Genomic DNA, 19,484 nt, shown 5'->3' on the forward strand with positions numbered 1-19,484 from the left:
CCCGTAGTATCTTGCTTGAAACCAAATTTGATCGGTGGTCATATGTGAGTTGTTTATTGGTACAGGGTCTATTGAAATGGATTGAAGATTGAAATTTTATAATTAAGACCCAAAGATTGGACCAATTGGGGTCTGTTCACATTTACTGAACTGAACTGATTGGAGCTGAACTAAACTGAACTGATTGGAGCTGAACTGAATATTTTATGAGAGAGGGAAATTAGGAGCTGAACTGAATTGAACTGATTGGAGCTGAACGGAACTGAAATTAAGTAAATATGAACAGACCCTTAGTTAAGAACCAAGATTGAATTGTACTAGACCTAAACACATTACCAAAACCTGTGGATCAAACATGGTTTTATTTAATTTAGACATTTTTTGCACAATGTTTTTTTACTATAAAAAAGTTATTCTTCTAAACCCTCTTAGAAATATAAATAAAACATTACATAAAAATCTTCCTAGCATATTGAAGGAGCAATTAATCATGTTAAAGGTTTTATGCACAATTTTAACTTAAAAAAAAAAATTAATCTGGGCTGAAATCGATTTTGATAGGGGTTTGTATCAGGACTAAAGACCAAAATGAAAATTCCCATTACTTATCTTGTATAATATTTTTGGTCAATTCTTAAATAATTGTCTTGATACCTAAATGAAAAAATCATTTCACTCAACTCATCCAAACTATGTAATCATGTAATGTGGCCAGTGACACAATATCCCACTCCTATTTTCTCTCTTCACAAGTAATCTCATGAAGATCATTCTCTATAATGATGATAAAGAAAATCCTTTTACAAAACTAGAATACAATTACTACTTTATTGACTAGGTCCTATTCTTTTCACCTTAAAAAAATAATATTAAGTAAAAATAATTTCAGTTCAATAAAATTAATTTCAGTTCAGTAAAAATAATTTTAGTTCAGTAAAAATAAGTTCAGTTCAGTAAAATTCAGTTTTCTTAAAGAAGAATTATAATAGAAAATCAGTAAAAATAAGTTCAGTTCAGTAAAAATAATTTCAGTTCAGTAAAATTAAGTTCATTTCAGTAAAAATAAGTTCAGTTCAGCAAAAATAATTTCAGTTCAGCAAAATTAAGGTGAATCAAACAGCGTCTAAACCATTGTTTTCCAATTCAAATATCCAAATCATTTTATCCAAACACGATCTCTAAAATCTTTTAAAAAATGTGATTTGTAACATATCCCAATGTTTGATAGTCATAAGATTATTTACTAAGTTATTGCCTTCTAATTCAAGTATCCAAATCTTTTTTCTTTCTTTTTTTAAAAAAATCTTTTAATTCAAACCTAATCTTCAAAGCGTTAATAATTTAATATACTTTATTTTAAAAAAAATAAGAATACATTTTATAACTATAAATGGACCGCAAAATCTCTGAACGTCCAATAAATACCAATACCACAATTTCACATACAGGAAACTAGGATAATCTTGTTAAAAATGGGAACATATGGAAGATTTGGAGGACAAAAATTACAATCAATCCACAAAATTGACAATGACATCCAATCTTATGTCACCGATTATATGTATTACTCTATCCAAAATATATTTTTCCTTTTGGGAAACGTCTAAAGTATAAACCTTGAAATCTACCTAACATTCCCAAAAATGCCTCCAAAAAGTTACTTCAAAAACGTTTCTTGATTTTCTTCCGTCAATTTTGTCAACCAATCCGAGTCAGAAATCCCAATTACACACTTTCATGGATTTAATTACTAAAATCACCAACTACTATATATATATATATATATAGCCCACATTCCACGTTTTCTTCCTCACATTAATTAATTTCTTCTCTCAAAATTAGTTGAGAGTTTTTCCTTCAATTTACTCTGTAGTCTTAAATCTCGACGAGGGGTTTTGAGGGCATTTTTTCAATTTTTGATTGATACCCATTTTATAATTCTCTGGTATGTTCATCCCCTTTTAATGTTTTTGTGAAATTCTTTGGTTTATAATGTGAATTTTGTTTTTTTGTCCTGTTATTTTGGAGTATATAATGTAGTCAAAAGTGCTAATTTAATTGTATTGTTATTTCTATTCAATGTGATTTGCACATTTTATTAAAAAAAATTAGCTGAAAGAGTAAGATCTAGAAATGGTCATGCTGCCCTTTAATAAATTAAATTTATGAAATCGAAATAATACCAAATCTGTATATAATAAAGTTTATAATTCTTCATATGGGTTTGCTGGATAGATTTGGAATAGTTAAATTGCTGTGAAGTTTACTACAAAAGTTGACTTTTATTGATTGAGACTGCTTCACTTTTTCTTGTAATATTAATCCAAAAAATTTGGAGTGTTGAAATTTAAGCAACATCTTAATTTCCTGGTGTTTTTCAGATTTTTGAAAAATACCCAATTTTTCAAAGTCATGTCTCAAAATGGAGGAGTTAGCACAAGCAATGCAATTTTTGAGATTGATGATGATGATTTCTCAAGGTTTTCTGAGAAACCTAAACCCATAATCACAGAAAGGAAGAGATCCTTTGATGAGAAGTCATTCAGTGAATTGTCGATTACAATGTCTCCTAGACCCTTTTACAGGAATACAGAGAATTCATCTCGGGTTTTCGAGCCTGTTGATAGCATATATTCATCTGGTGGAAGGTCTGGTTTCGATACCCCGAGATCAGATAATGGGTTTGAGACACATCCTATTGTTTCTGAAGCATGGGAAGCATTGAGGCAATCCATAGTTTACTTCAGGAGTGAGCCAGTTGGTACTATTGCTGCTATTGACCACTCTGAAGATAAGCTCAACTATGATCAGGTGAAGTTCTTTTTCATAGCTTATTAAGCACACATGTTTTAACTTGGATCTATATGAGCTTAATGATCACTGTTATTGTTTACCGATATTTCTAGGAAATAGATGATGTATCAATGATCGTTGTTTTTGTGTGCCAATGGCCATATGAACAAAGAAAACCAGGGTGCTAGTGTCAGAGATCTGATAGGTCAAATTTTCTGTTTAAATAAATTTCAATTTACACTCAGCTTAGAAAATAGACATCTAAATATCTAATGCCTACTTAGAGTTTCTGGGTGCTTTGGATGACTACTTTACCCTCTTGCTCGGATTTTGGAGTAAATCAGTCTATGCTCTTCATGGATCTTTATTCACTCTAGATTTTACGTATGTACATTAAATATTAAGGTATGTTTCTATGATGGCACTGCATATATCTTATTTCTAACCTGGCTTGATTTGTTTCATTTTGGATGTGAGGTTTTAGGCTCTAATGAACTATGTTTCTTTAATGTTTTGTCAAGTGTATCACTTAGAACTAATGAATCTTTCAAATGGCCATTTATTAGAAATTTAGCTAAGTACTAGTATATGTTTTCCTTGAAAGTTTCTTTGTTTCATACTTTTAATTCACGTCTTTTTATCTCATGTTCTGGGATGCTTTGTGTTTTTTGTTGAGATATTATTTCTCGCATTTGGTCATAAAGGTCCTGATTTTCTAATATATGTGAAGGTTTTTGTAAGAGACTTTGTTCCAAGTGCTTTGGCCTTTTTAATGAATGGAGAACCAGATATAGTCAAGAACTTTCTTACCAAGACCCTCCGCCTCCAGTCATGGGAGAAGAAGGTTGATCTATTTAAACTAGGAGAAGGTGTCATGCCTGCTAGTTTCAAAGTTCATCATGATGCTGTCAGGAACACTGAGACGTTAGTTGCCGATTTTGGTGAGGCTGCAATTGGAAGAGTAGCTCCTGTTGATTCTGGTTTCTGGTGGATCATTTTGTTACGTGCTTATACAAAATCAACAGGAGACTCTTCCTTGGCAGACAAGCCAGAAGTCCAGAGGGGTATCCGTCTTATCTTAGGCATATGTCTTTCAGAAGGATTTGATACTTTCCCGACCCTCCTTTGTGCAGATGGGTGCTGTATGATTGATCGTAGAATGGTTAGTTCCTTGCAGCTTTAGCTCAAGCATGTGCTGAAAAATGCTGTTTTTATTTATTTTTGATTGTGTTAATGTCATCATAGTACCTCATTTAATGCTTGCATGCTAAGTCAACCATTTCTCTGAATTTGTTACATGGAATAATTGCTAAAGCAGTACAGTAGCTGCATCATACATGCTGCATGTCAACCACCTTTCTTAATCATATTCATGAAATAATGGTAATATCAGGACAGTAGCTATATCACCCATGCTGCATGTGGTGTCAGTAAAAGCTGACCACACAAATTACGATTGTGACTGGTTGATGCATCTGCAATCTTAGAAAATATAATGGAGGTGTCTGAATTAATTTTTGCTTTTTAGCCTGCTTACAAGATCAATATAGGACATTAGGTGTAGCTCATATTCTGGGACTTGGTTTTTAAATTGGGATTGGTGATAAATTTCAAGAATTTCATGTTTTATGAGAAAGAAGAAGGTTATGAAATTAAATTATGTATATTATAATCAGAGTAATACATCTCCCGTGATTGTCAAACTTTGCCAACCGGGCTAACTGACCTCTAGGCATACTTCGTATGTTTAATTCTTAGTTGTATTTGCTTCTGGGTTCAGTGGTTATTTCTTGTGTGAAGCCTTGCAATTCCATTCTTTGTTAATTTTTTTTGAGCGCCATTCTTTGTTAATTAATTGACAGTAGAATAGTGATATATCCATCTTGGAGATGGGCATAATTTTTCCCATCTCACAACCCCCCCCCCCCCCCAACATCTTGTTGACACTGATAGATTACTCACACTAGATGCCACTCAGACCACACCTTGCTATTATATTGCTCTGATGTAAGCTGATTTATATGAGAAAACTCTCATCTCTGTGGGGGTAGCATAATTTATAGTCATGATGAGCATTTTGGTGACTACTCCAGTACTTTGCATATTTGTTCTCAGAGAATATGGTACTTTTATACATACTAGAACTTGAATGTTGGCTGCATCTGTCTTCCTTTTTGTTCTACCTTGTCATACTGTGCTCCTGGCTGTGCTTTCTATGTGCCAAATATCTTTCTCTCTTCTTGTACGCTTGAAGCCTAGAGGAGAGGTGTATCAGATAGCATATCTCAGAAATAGACTTCTAATTATAGCCTTCTTGCACCCCCCCCCCCCCGGTCCCCTCCCACCAAATAAAAAAGAAATGGAATTGATTTATGAAAGGAGGTAGTATGAAATACTAAATGATCATTAATGAGTTAATGTAATCTGAAGAATGAGATTGTGATTTTGTCATTTATCTTATATGGTTTTGTTGATCAAATGCACTGTCTCTCTCATTAGGGAATTTACGGATATCCCATTGAAATCCAAGCACTCTTCTTCATGGCGTTAAGGTGTGCTTTACAATTGCTTAGGCCTGAAGGGGAAGGTAAAGAATTCATCCAGAGAATAGTTGAGCGGCTTCATGCTTTGAGCTATCATATGAGAAACTACTTTTGGCTTGACTTGAAGCAACTCAACGATATTTATCGCTTCAAAACTGAGGAGTATTCCCACACAGCTGTCAACAAATTCAATGTAATGCCTGATTCTCTTGAAGACTGGGTATTTGACTTCATGCCTGTGAAGGGCGGTTACTTCATTGGCAATGTGAGCCCAGCAAGGATGGACTTTAGGTGGTTTTGCCTTGGGAACTGTGTTGCCATCTTGTCTTCAATGGCTACCCCAGAGCAGGCTTCTGCAATAATGGACCTTATTGAAGCTCGTTGGGATGAATTAGTGGGTGAGATGCCTCTTAAGATCAGCTATCCGGCCCTGGAAGGTCATGATTGGAAGATAGTTACTGGATATGATCCTAAGAATACTCGATGGAGTTATCATAATGGTGGTTCCTGGCCAGGTGAATTTCTGCTTGCTTGATTTTTGTTACTATTTAGATGTTGTCTTGAGCTAGAAACTCAAATAAGTAGTAGCTATGTAGAAATCTCTCTTCAATCAATCTGTCTGCCTGGAACTCATCCGTAAGAAGAGGTATGCTATGCCAATATCCTAAGTAACTTGGACTCTGCTGTCTTGAGCTGATTTTGTTGGACCTTTATTCATTAAATGTTTTAACCAACTTTTAAGTCTTTAATTGATTAAAATTGAGTTTAATTTAGAACTAAGTTTCAGAATAATCAATATCGAGTAGTTGTCTACAATGTAGGAGATTTATTCCATCTCCTTTTTTCTTCTTGTTGAAGGTAGGTCCTAGAAACAGCAATTTAGTCTGCAACATTGCTTGAACTCCTCATTACAATTTACATCAAACATATTATTGTTTACACTGAAGTCTAAACTAATGTTCTTTTGGTTTGCAGTTTTACTATGGCTTCTTACAGCTGCATGTATTAAGAGTGGAAGGCCACAGATAGCCAAAAAAGCGATTGAACTTACAGAAGCCCGATTGCTGAAGGATGGTTGGCCTGAATATTATGATGGAAAGACTGGTCGTTTCATAGGAAAGCAAGCGCGTAAAAACCAAACTTGGTCGATTGCAGGATATTTAGTAGCAAAGATGATGTTGGAGGACCCGTCTCATTTGGGTATGGTCTCACTTGAAGAAGACAAACAGATATGCCCCCAAATCAAAAGATCTCATTCCTGGACTTGCTGACGATGGTGATGTCTTCTGTTATCGTCTCTTTTCTTTTTCGCCAAATTGCCTTTCTGTAAGAACAAGGGAGTGAAACTCTTCCTTTTTTGCCTCTTTTTTTTTTGGAATAATTTTTTTTTTGGACATTATCTGGTTTCAGTGCCTTTGGGCATTACATTAGTACATTGTATACTCCTTATTGGATGAAACATTGTGGAACAGAAACTGAAATTTTCTCACAGTAAAACAAAAACAAACAAAAGTCAGATTCTTAAAAGATGATATTTTTTTTTGATATATTTTAATCAGAGTAAACATAGAGAAAGTGCCTTAATCCTAGGATTGAGTCAGTTTTGGTTTGTCAGTGTTCCTTACTTCCTTGCAACATTCCGTACAGAATTCCTCTGCCTAAGATTGAGTCATATGTCTTCCTTGAATTAATTTTTTTATTAAACAATCTTCATCACAATATTTGGTGCGTTAAATATGTAATACAGAGTATATCTTTGATTTTTGAAAGAATCAAGTCACATGTAATGTCAAATGATGGCTCAACAGTTGCATGTTGAAGCATTATTTGAGAAGATGTCTCTCCAATCTCTATTTGATTTTTATTTTATTTATTTATTTTTTTTGAAAGAGATTTTTATTTTATTTTTGTTAAATACAGTCGTTCTCCGTATAATATATTAATATAGGACAGCAATTTTCTCATTTTACATTGTTTGGTTTGTCTAATAATTTTCTCAAAATTCTTTCAAAAAAAAAAAAATTTAATTTTCTCAAAAGTAGGCAATGGCTCTCCCAAGAGCAGAAAATGCCTTCCTTTCTACTTAAAATCGTGTTTCTTTCCTTCCATGAGTCCATATTCCCATCCATCTTCTCTCTTAAATTCCACTCTTATTTTCCTTTTCCTTAATAATTTTTCTTGCAAGGAAGTAAACATAGGAAAATTATGTTAGTAATTGTCTTTTCCCTCCAAATTTCCGCAAAATGAAGGTTTTTATTTTGGAAACAAATATGAAGGAAAGGAAAATATCATTTCATAATAGGTCCAGTCCCATAGAATATCATATCGTAATAGGTCCAGTCCCTAAATAGAATATCAGTTCACCTCTATATATTCTCTTCCTTTCTTTCTCAAGTCAATAAGTTTTGTATAACGTGGACACATACGTTAATTTTATTGTAAGAGTAAGACAATTAGTTTGATGGTAACTTTGACTATTTTAATGTGTAATTTCTTATAGTTTCATGATTACATAGTATAAGGTCCCGTTCACTTTACCTTATTTTTGTTGAACTGAAATTATTTTTACTGAACCTAAATTATTTTTGCTGAACTTAAATTATTGTTGCTGAACTGAAATTATTTTTTACTGATTTTCTATTATATTTCTTCTTTAGGTTTACTTATTTTTACTGAATTGAAATTATTATTTTTGCTGAAATGAAATTATTTTTACGGAAATGAAATTGTTTTTGCTGAACTGAACTTATTTTCGCTGAACTGAAATTAATTTTACTGAACTCAAATTATTTGTAATGAATATAATTATTTTTTTAAGGTGAAGTGAATAGGGCTTAAAAGCCTAAGAATAACTTTTGTATACATCCGGTGTACAATAATTTATTGTACATCGGGGATCACTTTTTTTTTTTTTTTTTTTTTTTTTTTATCAAATTAGGGCCACTTTTATAATTTTTTTGGGTAACTTTTATCAATAAACATAAATACTCCATAACTTTTATTCATATTAGAGTAACTTTTTCTCATTTTAGCGGTAACATTATAATACTTTGACAAAGTTTGTCAAAGCTTAATGTGATTAATCTAATAAATTATACTCCGTAAGGTTTTTGTAAAATAAAATTTACTATTAGAAAAATACTAAATTTTGAATTAAAAAGGATAACTTTAAATACTTTTAGGATAATTTTATAGTCTTACAATAAATTTACGTACACCTGCCTTTTTGGAGAATTTGTGTTCTTTTTTTCTTTATTTTTGTACATACTGTAATACATTAATCTACTTGTATCGTTTTACTGTGTAAGGCGGGTGTAGGGCTGTTCATCGGTCCAAGACCAGACCGGACTAGAAATTAGAATTTTAAGAACCGATAACCGGACTGATTAAGCTAGGACTAAACCCGGACCAGACCGAAAGATTCGGTCTAAAACCCAGACCGGACCGCTTTGGACCGATTAAGATTTTTTTAAAAAGAATTCTAATATTTTAATAATTTTATGGAAAAATCGAAAACAGTAGAAAAAGTCTACACTTTAACGTCTTTTTTTTTTTGTATATTTAGTACAAAAAAGCTCATAAATTTAAAGCTTTATAAGGTTATTAAGGATAATTTTAACCATTATTTAAGGTTTTCACGATATTTTTAATAAAAAAAATCAGTCTGGTCCAAGATCGGTTTTATAGGGTTTTGGACCGGATTAGACCGAAGACCGAAAAAATACATTTCGAGACCCTAAGATCGGACCGATTAATTCGGTCCGATCTAGTTCGGGGTCGATCAGAGGTGGTCGGTCCTTTTTTTCGGTCCCGACCGATTTTTGAATACCCCTGGTGTATGTTAATTTTATTGTAAGACGATCAATTTGAGGGTAACTTTAACTATATTAGGCATGGTAACTTTAACCCCTTAAATGATAACTTTTAATTTATTGTTGATTTTTTTTATTGTGTAATTTCTTATAAATTAGAAAAATAATAGCTTCTTAGTATAAAGGATAACTTTAAATAATTTTAAGATAATTTTAATCCGTCTTACAATAAATTAACGTACACTTGCCTTTTTTGAGAATTTGTGGTCACATTTACCATTCTAAAGGTGATTTGTTACCAATCAAAGTTTGTTTAGTGAAAAAGTTTGCATCTCATAACAAAGAGGTTGTATCCCTTATTCTTCTCAAAGTGTCTAATCTACTAACCCGAGGTGAGAGAATCTGTGAGAAGTTGCGACTTGGGGTCTTCTCCTTTATTTACTCCTTACCCAAAAAAAAAAAAAAAAAAAAAAAGTTAAGAATGTCAACTACTATAATTAACTCGACAGAATATTGCTTGCAATAACTTGACACGGAACTACAGAAGATTAAGCCTAATGTACTAACATTAACTGACCTAAGCTTTAAGATGCCAAGTCATAAACATGGAGATTTTTCATTGGTCGAGTGACGACAATACTCTTTTTTTTTTTTTTTGAGTAGGAATTGTATTTTGATTTTAATTAATGCCACTTTGGCAGATGCTAGGTAAGTGAGAGTGAGACCAAATTCTTTGGCCAACCAAATCCCATGACCAATTTCATACTTCCTAATTAACTAAAGTGGACTATTTATAATGCATTTAGCTAACTAATCAATCAATCAAACTTAGTTGACTTCTCAAAAGTTTGATTCAACCTAAGTATTCTTTCTAGTTCAAAGACTAACATTGTTGGCAATTTCATTTCCTTAATAAACAATTAAAGTGTTATTTAGGATTATATATCATAATATTTGTTTGAAATTCAAGATCTCTCTTACGTATATAGGTATATTTAAAAATAGATATAGAATATAAACTAAACATATTATATTTTTTTAATTTTATTTTGGTGTTTATGTAAATGTTTTAAAGGGTGATGAGAATATTAATTTTTTAAGTGTGAAAAGCATTAATGTGATGAAGAAGAATTTGAAGATATAAAATATTTTTAGTGAGATCATGAGTCTATTGAATGTTGATTGATCATGAGTTCTATAGGAATTAGTGTTTGCTTGATTACTTAAAGTGATAAAGTGATTTGATAAACCTTAATTTACAAAGTATTCAAATTTATTACAACCTTATGAGGTTTTAATATGAATACATTTTGATAGGTATGTCCATGCTCATTGATCACCATAATTCAAATTCAGACATCAAAACAGATTTGTTACACTATATATACGTAGATTGTGATTCACATAATATCTTATTATTTGGTAAATTAACTTCAAAAACTATGGAGTATTATTTTCTCACTAATATTAAACCTACATTTATTTTAAACAGATTTGTTACACTATATATATATATGTAGATTGTGATTCACATAATATCTTATTATTTGGTAAATTCACTTCAAAAACTATGGAGTATTATTTTCTCACTAATATTAAACCTATAGTTATTTTAAAATCCTTATAAGACTGGAATTGAATGTATGAACACAAAACTAAGTGTTTCTTTATTATTTGTATATACATTACAAAGTAAAGAAATTACGAGACTCTACTATATTTCCTCTTCCACAAAGATACATTAATACTGTATACATATATTTTTTATATCTCTATTTAAAAATTTTAGTAAATTTATTCGATGAGACGAGATGCTTAACTTCACAATTATAGTAATAAATTCAACCAAAGAATCTAATTTTGGCAAGATAAATAAAGAAAAAAGTACTCCTTAACATAGAGTATTTTGTGGAAAAAGGAATGGAGTCCTTTGCTTGAAAAACTTTCCTAAAACAAAAAAATAAACTCAACCAATAAAAACAAGCCACCTAACTTTCTCTCTCCTTTGACTTTCTTCCCTTACCCCAAACTCTCACACCTATAAAATCAAATTTCCATTCATTTCAACACCTAACTAACAATAATAATCCCACAACTTTCTTTCTTTTTCTTTTCAAAATTCTCTAAACCCAAAAAAATTAAAAAAAAATTAAAAAATTAAAAATTAAAAATTAAAAATTAAAAAAAAAAAAATGAAGGGAGGAAAGAGAAGCCCAGTTCAGGCAGTGAATATATGGGTTCGGCGACAACCACCGAAGATGAAGGCGTTTCTTGCGGTGGTTGTCGGAATTGCAGCTTTAGTGTTTCTTCGAATGGTTGTTCAAGATCACGACAACCTCTTTGTTGCCGCCGAAGCTGTTCATGCTGTTGGTATTGCCGTCCTTATTTATAAACTCACCAAGGAAAAAACTTGCGCCGGTAATTTTTATCAATTATTTTTCAATTTTTAATTTTGGCAATTCTAGGGTTTTTTTTTTTTTGTTTATAATTAATTTAATTGATTTTTCCTGATTTGATTCGATGGCTGATACTTAAATTTTTTTATTTGTGCATGTTTTGATCTGTGGGTTAATTATGAGCTTATATTTTATTTTTTTATTTGGGGGTTGCATTATTTTTATTTTTTTATTTTTTGAGTGTAATTTTATACTGTAGTTGGTGTTTTGACTGGTTTGATTAATTTGGTTTCTTAATTAGGAAATTTGAAAATTTTGGGGTTTAAAGGTTGAATTTTTATAATCAATTTTCTTAATTGTGTTTCTTAATTTTGTTTTGAGAAAGGCTGGATTTGTTGTTATGAATAGTTGATCTGTTTGCGAATTTATAGTATATTTTGTATCTGAAGACTGAGGTTTTGATTTTATGTTATACTATTAAAAGGTGAAACTAGTTTGGGTGGTTTTGATCATTATAGACTCAAAGTTGTCATCTTTGCAAGGATGCTATATAACCTTGGCTTGTCCTTGGTTGCATTGGTCTTATATTGTCTGAATTTCATTTTTAGGGTGCTTGATTTTTTGTTTTTTTATTTAAAATTTCAATTGGATATTCTTTTGTTTGTGCATGTTTTGATCTGCAGTTTTTGTTGATTGTTTATCTAGAAGATAAACTTGTATTGGGTATTCAAATATTTGTGCATGTTTTGATCTGTAGTTTCATTTAAAATTTCTATTGGATATTCAATCAATTGGCCTGTCTAATTTTTGTTTTTATTGTATGTTCTCTTAATTTTGATAAATATTTTCATGATATGGTTGTATTTTGGGTGTATAGAATTTTAATTATTACTCTCATTGAATAATTTTTTTATTTAAATATTGGATTAACAGAATTGTTTAGATTATGTTCTTTCATGAAGATATTTATTTTTAGCTTACTCTAATAAAATTCTGCAAATGAGACTACTGCATACAAAATACTAAACAATGCAGTGTAAATGTGATACCTTAACCATTAATTGCTAGTAGCCTAGTACCTTTTATTTGCGGATGCGAGTTTATATTTGTAGCTATCAATTGGGTGATAGTCTGATTCTATAAAGTGAAAAATAAAATATATACCCAACATATTAATATAGATATGACTTTTGATTCTTTGATGATTTGCCTTTTGATTGCCCCTAGAATGAAGATAATGGATCCTTTGGGGTTGGTTTTGATCATTGAAGAGTGTAACATATTGTCTTTGTGAGGTTGTGTTGGTTGCATTGCTACTAATTTGATACAATTTTTATTCTTGTTTCTTTACCCCGACCTTCATGTACTCCGTACTAGGTACTACAATTGGTGCTCTTGATTTTAGAATGAATTATTAATTATGCAATATTATGTTATTTTTGTATGTTTGAGAGATTCTCATCATTGTTTGTGGCTCATTATTGCAGGACTTTCACTGAAATCTCAAGAACTTACAGCTATCTTTTTAGCCGTTAGGCTGTACTGTAGTTTTGTGATGGAATATGATATTCACACATTACTAGATACAGCTACGCTGGCAACAACTCTCTGGGTTATTTATATGATTCGATTTAGACTGAAGTCCACTTATATGGAAGAGAAAGACAACTTTGCAATCTATTATGTGGTAAGTCTGCCATTGCTGTTTTTCTAGTTAATAATGATAGAACTGTTTTCTTGTAAAATGAATGAGATTCATATAAAGTTTAATTTATATACATTTTCTGAAATTCCATCTAAAAATATTGTTGCTTACGTTTAGATCTAGCATTTTCTAGGGATTGGGGATAATAATGATTGTTATCTCCAACAATTATATCCTCATGATCTGGTTTGTTGGAGATGAATAATGATGGATATGTTGAAAATGATATCTTGTAGTTTGTAACTGCATACTTGGAGTCAGGGATAATCCTAGGTTAAAATTGGTTTCTATCTTGATTGATACCAGGGGTATGATATTGCAAACTGAGCTATAGATTGGGGGAATCACTGTGAATGAAAGGGTTTTTTTAAATCGAAACTTCAATGAAATCAGGATTGCCTGTGTATAAAAATATAATTTTTTTGACTGGAAACAAATACAAGTTTTTGCTTTAAAGTTATTGTGATTTCATTATGTGTCATTTTGACTTTGTAAAAAGTTATTCATTACGCTGCCTCTTCCTGTTTTTCGTTGTTCTTTTTTCTCTTTTCTTCTTCTTCTTATTTATTTATTTATTTATTTATTTATTTATTTTGCTGTGTGTGTGTGTGTGTTATAATCCAAATATGCAATGCCTTATATGCTCTATTATTTTTTCTCTTCACTTTAAAATTGGAATTCTGCATTTAGTTATTGTGTCTGACTTGCATTTAATTATGGATGTAGGTTGTTCCTTGTGCTGTATTGTCACTGCTTATTCATCCTACCACCGTCCATAACATTGTCAATAGGGTGAGCTGGGCATTTTGTGTCTACCTGGAGGCTGTTTCAGTGCTACCTCAGCTACGAGTCATGCAAAACACAAAGGTAGAAAATCAGTTCCTTTGGCTCTATGACTGCAACAGCATGCTTTATGTAGTTAATATCTTACTGTTTTGTATCATTTTATTTCTTGTTTGTTTGAATTGAGATGTAGTATTCTATTAAATTACGCAGAGTAATTTTTACTTGTGTTTTTGTTTTTTGAGATCATGTCATTTGATTGCTTCTCACTATTAGTATCTTTCCATTTCAGATTGTTGAGCCCTTCACAGCTCACTATGTTTTTGCTCTGGGGGTGGCGAGATTTTTAAGCTGCGCACATTGGGTTCTTCAGGTATGAGTCTACAAGATCTAGAGTTCATTTTGTCAGTTCATGGTGAACATATATGGTTTTTTAGTTTAGATATGCTGATTTTGTGTTGCTCTTGTTCCCTGGAGCTGAGCTATCTTCAACTTTTATTCAACATAGTTTGTCAATACTGGTTTAACACTGCAATTGAGTTTACTAGTTACTCCTAATATTTTTGCTCAACATAGTAGTGGTGAGCACTAGCTTCTTGCAGATAAGGTACTGTTTGTACTAGCTACTACTGTCTACAATAAGGTTTAAGAGTAGTGTTGTACGAAACCTATAAATTAACCTTTCGGGTAAAAAAGATTATTGCTCACCTGCAAAACTAGTTACACTGAATTTTTACATCTTACTTTATTTTGAAACCTAATTCTTAATTTTTATCATTTACTTCCTCCATCTCATAGCACTTGCAACACATTTGTTTTCACGATAACCAATGCATATTTTCAACCATTGAAATCTTAAATTTTTAATAAGTAAATTTTATATAAATAAAAAATTCTATATACCTATACTAAAATGAAGTCTTTTTTGGAGGGAATTTTCCCTTGTAAACTTCACCTTTTTTTTTATATAATATTTTTTGTGCAAAATCATTAATTTATCTATAAACTTCATTGTTTATTTATTTATGGTTGACTATTGACTTATATTTATATAGAGACTTCTAGATTTCAATTACAACTATGTATTAATTTTAAATATCGGGCATTATCTTGTTATATATATTTTGAATATGTACAAAGAGGCAAATTTAATAAAATCCTGTATAATTATATTTTTCCTTGAATATAAACCATCATATATGCCTATAAGGTGGAAGTAGAGTATGTGAATAGTTTAAAAGTCAAAATATAGCGAGTTTTAAGAGATGAAGTATCTTGTTAACAACTAGTGAAATTTTTGATAACTACTGTAGTAATTTTAATAGCTACCACAACTGCATCAGCTAGTTTTGTGATTCAGGCCTTATATATGAGGTCTTATTCAACTGCGTTCTGTTTACCATACATTTATAAGGTGCCCTTGCCCATGGCTGTATGAGTGCAATGCAAGCTTCTTCTGTGGTTCTAGCCTTCTAGGTGAATGTTGCTCTAACCAAAGATCCTTACTGTCTAGATAAAATGCAATATTGCAATGTTCACAAGTCAAAATTGACGCCAGAGGCTGTGTTGCTTGTCTTGGAATTTACGTCCAAATAAGTAGAAAGTATCTAATTGGGAGCATTTTCTGAAAAGAGGCTCATGCTAAATCGCCAAAATGGTAGGAGGCGGAGATATGTAGGGTAAACCCACAGTAGGGCATTGCTTGTTTCACCTATCACAAGATAATTATCTGGTCTTATAAGACTGGGTAAAGTATAATATGTCTACATAAGTTCTCATAAGGTACTTAGCTTGATTCACCAATTAAAATTTGCTCAAATAGTTTCAAATTAAGCTAGCTAGATAGATCTAATAAATTTAAGAATTTTCAGGGGACAGAACAGTCTAGTATGGAGGCTGAGAGAAGAGGCCGGAGGGGGAATGAGAAGGGTTAACTTGATAAGGACACGCCTTGATTCCATTAAATTACAAAGATTCAAAAACAGTAAAAGACAGTTTTTCTTTTTCTTAAGTTGGACACTTATTTGAGGTAAAACAAAGTCTACAATAGATAAGAAGGGAAGGGTAAAGAGATTGCAACCGTTACCACTTCAACACCAATATGTCTTCATGACTTGGAAATCACTAAACAAACTACTTTGATGATAAATTTAGGAAAAATTTACTACTCTAGACTGTAGACTCAATTTTATGGGAATACAGAATCCCATTGCAATTATTCTCTTTTTCCTCTCATTAATCCTGATCCCGGGTGTGCTCTGATAGAGGCAAAAAAATCCACTGATTCAGATCAGCTACCTTGATGAGTTTGATCCTAAATTAATACATATTTTTGACTATGCTAGTAGCTTAAATAATTGCATACTTCATGTAGTATTATTATCATTTTTGGAATTATTAACTTGTGACCTTGAGCTGATTTAATTACTCTACTCTAGGCCCATATAGAAGTTTCGTGACTTAACTTGACCATGTTGAATAGAAATCTGATGTAGTTTTGAACCCAATAAAAAATTAGTATCTTAAAAAAAAAAAAAAAAAGGAAAGGATGCCCATTTTGTTTGGAGTATCCAATATCATTTTCCTATCTCATTAATGGTAGGTTCTTTGATTAAATTTGTTGATACAATATCATGAATTTTGATGTAAATTTATGGTGCCTGGCTTGGTGTTTCAATGTGCTATTGTTAGCATTTTTAGTTGATTAAAAGTTATCCCAATCTCTTTGTTCTTTCTTATGGATCTCATGGGAGCAGATTGATTACATGTCAAGTTTGTATTTTTTAAGAATCTTAGGTAAAAGATTGCTGCTGTAGGTATTCCTCTCAGGAATGATCAGAATTCATAAGGATAAATGACTTTCAACTATATGGACTCTTCTCTCTTTTTCTTTCACCAAGTACATTAGGTTTTTTTTTTTTTTTTTTTTTTTTTTTTTTTTTTTTTTTTTTTTACCCTTTATATTTTGGCAAGGTTGGATACAAAATCCCTTTTGCTTATCCAGAATGTGAGTTATAAAGGATTGAGGCGGCAAGTTAAGTAAAATTTTTAGTTGATGGAAACACATACTCCCCTAATGTTTAGGGTGTCTAGAATATTAATTAATATGTTTTTTCTTTTGTTCAAAATTGGATTTAAATGATTTATGCTTGGAATTTTCTACGTGTTGTGAATTATTTATTACATGTATTATCCTGCATGTTGATTTAATTATGCATATAATGCAGGTCTTAGATACCCATGGTCGCTTGCTAACAGCTCTAGGCTATGGTCTGTGGCCTTCAATGGTGCTGCTTTCAGAAGTCGTTCAAACTTTCATCTTAGCAGATTTCTGCTATTACTATGTGAAGAGGTAAGTTTTTGGCCAAATATCTGATAATTGACTACGATATTAACTAAACTTCATTAACATGTAAATATTGTGTGCAGCCTTGTTGGTGGACAGCTTGTGCTACGCCTTCCCTCAGGAGTTGTATAAATTGAAGTTTAGTTATTCGAGATCAGAGTAGAAATACCCAAAGGCGTTAGTCAGGTGCTCTTTGTTAAATCCGCCTTTTTGGCACTGTGAATTTCCTGTACAAACAGCGTTGTCATTTCCAGCAAGTACTTGTGAATTACTGAGGAGGTTCTAACCATGGATTTATCTGTTCTGGGAAATACATCTCATATGAACTTTTGTACCGTGAATTAGCATTCAGTCTTGTGATGCTTTTAGTCTTAGAACTTTTTAGCTTACCTTCAATTGTCTCAAAGAATTTTCGTCTGGTTATCAATATGCTAACAATTTGAAAAATCCAATTTCCTGTTTTTATCATCTGGTTTTGTAGCAAAGAAATAGCTTTAGCTTCTAAAATCATACAATACCAATGCTGTATTTTGCAGATTTTGGTCTTAATTCATGGATGCTCTTGAGTCTTTACTAATCACTGAAAGATATAGTGAGCAAATTAAAAAACAGAAGAAGTATTTCGCATATTTTGATTTGTAAGGGGTAAAAATTTATCAAGGTAATATGGTTACCTACTTACCTTAGATATTATAAGTAATTTTTAAATATACAAGGGCGAGTTACATACTAATCCGTATTTGTAATTATTTGTGCACTTGCTTTGCTTTATTTAAGAGTTTGTGATGTATAAGAGGCTGGATGAGGGGCCTAATTTTAACAAGTAAAGAGCAAAATCATATCAAATCTCTGGCGAGAAATGCAAAGCTTAGAAGTCTAAAATGCATCTCGCGATGAAAGAGCAAGGGTTTAAAATTGTGTTTCTAGGGGTGTAAATAAGCTGAACGAGTTACCATATTGTTCATATTTAGGGCATTCAACATAATCAAGGCCCTAGCAATGAAAAATGCTTTAAAAGTTTTGTCATAGCATTGTTCATTTCGTAAAAAGCTACCGTTGGCATATTGAGTGGAGCCGATATAATTTCTTGTCCAATGGCAATTAATTGAGCAGTAAGCTACTTGGGATTATTCGAGGAATTCCTCTTTGATGCTTAAGTAATGACAACAGTATTGTAGTTCTGTAAGTGATGTGATAGCGCGTACCTTGATGTGTAGTGGGGCTGTGAGAGTAATTGTAGATTTCTCGTGTGCATGGAGAAGGTGTGGTGCCCTTTGGCACAATGAGGGAGTCCCAAAAAATCTCCATATTGATGCCGACCTTAGCAGCAGGTGCTATTATGCGATGTCTAGTATTCCCTCCTGGGCTCCTGCTGTAGGTCAATATGACCCGTCTGTCTTAGGCACTTATCCTTGCGTGTGGCCGGTGTGGCCATTTGGTATGGCCTTGGTAGTCCCACACCTAGATGCCGATAAACCTCCTAGTATACGTACCCGTACAGATGGCAAATCGAGATTTAGATGCAATCACCAGTGTACAGGACTCCAGGCCCCAGAAAGGGAGGACTACTACTACAATTACTAATCAAACTTTCAATATCTTCTGTTCAGATTCTACAATCTTCAATTGTTCATTACATTACTAACAGCCAGTTGCATAAAAACAATAGGATATAAATATAATAACAAAAGCAAAGAAATCACAGTAGCTGTAATGAGAAATTCAATTATTAAAATTCTCTGAAGAATCATTTAGGCAAAATAAAACTGTAGCAAGTGAAAGGGCTACATTTAGGCAATCACTTTCGATGTTAAGTTTATGTTTGTGGATGTTTCCACTGATATTTCTGTAGGTCACATATCTATCATTGGCCACAGGAGCACCTGAAGCTTATCATCATCTGTATTAACCCCGAAACAGACCTGCCAACTGTCCGTCCTATAGCTGTACTCTCGACCAAAGCTCGATACTTTCAATCTTATGATTGATTAGGTTCACTTTAGCAAGTACGTTTGCCATTCAGCTATTTGGGTGTGAAGTAATAATATCATACAAAGTTGTACTGTATATGAAATATATGAGATTTATTAGATTAGATTGTTTTAA

The 19,484-nt window shown here is 32.1% G+C and overlaps 2 protein-coding genes across 2 annotated transcripts; both read left to right on the forward strand.

Annotated features, from left to right (window-relative positions):
- Positions 1-1,506: 1,506 nt before the first annotated feature.
- Positions 1,507-6,682, forward strand: LOC110733535 (probable alkaline/neutral invertase B). The gene is made up of 5 exons (XM_021913602.1): positions 1,507-1,945; positions 2,382-2,811; positions 3,524-3,955; positions 5,293-5,851; positions 6,312-6,682. Exons 2-5 carry the CDS (start codon positions 2,413-2,415, stop codon positions 6,605-6,607), a joined length of 1,686 nt encoding a protein of 561 aa, XP_021769294.1. The 5' UTR covers positions 1,507-1,945; positions 2,382-2,412; the 3' UTR covers positions 6,608-6,682.
- A 4,528-nt stretch (positions 6,683-11,210) lies between these two features.
- LOC110733545 (putative ER lumen protein-retaining receptor C28H8.4) lies at positions 11,211-17,915 on the forward strand. Its single transcript, XM_021913612.1, has 6 exons — positions 11,211-11,566; positions 13,032-13,231; positions 13,976-14,116; positions 14,325-14,405; positions 17,260-17,384; positions 17,462-17,915. The coding sequence occupies exons 1-6, from the start codon at positions 11,341-11,343 to the stop codon at positions 17,508-17,510; spliced, it is 822 nt and encodes a 273-aa protein (XP_021769304.1). The 5' UTR covers positions 11,211-11,340; the 3' UTR covers positions 17,511-17,915.
- The last annotated feature ends 1,569 nt before the right edge of the window (positions 17,916-19,484 follow it).

The sequence above is a fragment of the Chenopodium quinoa genome, unplaced genomic scaffold, assembly GCF_001683475.1.
Source record: "Chenopodium quinoa cultivar QQ74 unplaced genomic scaffold, ASM168347v1, whole genome shotgun sequence".
Lineage (NCBI taxonomy): Eukaryota > Viridiplantae > Streptophyta > Magnoliopsida > Caryophyllales > Amaranthaceae > Chenopodium > Chenopodium quinoa.

Bases quoted from the DNA above. Each gene is read 5' to 3' on its own strand.
- LOC110733535 (XM_021913602.1), top strand. From the start codon at position 2,413: ATGTCTCAAAATGGAGGAGTTAGCACAAGCAATGCAATTTTTGAGATT. The intron at 3,956-5,292 runs GTTAGTTCCTTG...CTCTCTCATTAG, and splicing joins GTATGATTGATCGTAGAATG to GGAATTTACGGATATCCCAT. The intron at 5,852-6,311 runs GTGAATTTCTGC...TTTGGTTTGCAG, and splicing joins TAATGGTGGTTCCTGGCCAG to TTTTACTATGGCTTCTTACA.
- LOC110733545 (XM_021913612.1), top strand. From the start codon at position 11,341: ATGAAGGGAGGAAAGAGAAGCCCAGTTCAGGCAGTGAATATATGGGTT. The intron at 14,117-14,324 runs GTAGAAAATCAG...TTTCCATTTCAG, and splicing joins GAGTCATGCAAAACACAAAG to ATTGTTGAGCCCTTCACAGC. The intron at 17,385-17,461 runs GTAAGTTTTTGG...TATTGTGTGCAG, and splicing joins TGCTATTACTATGTGAAGAG to CCTTGTTGGTGGACAGCTTG.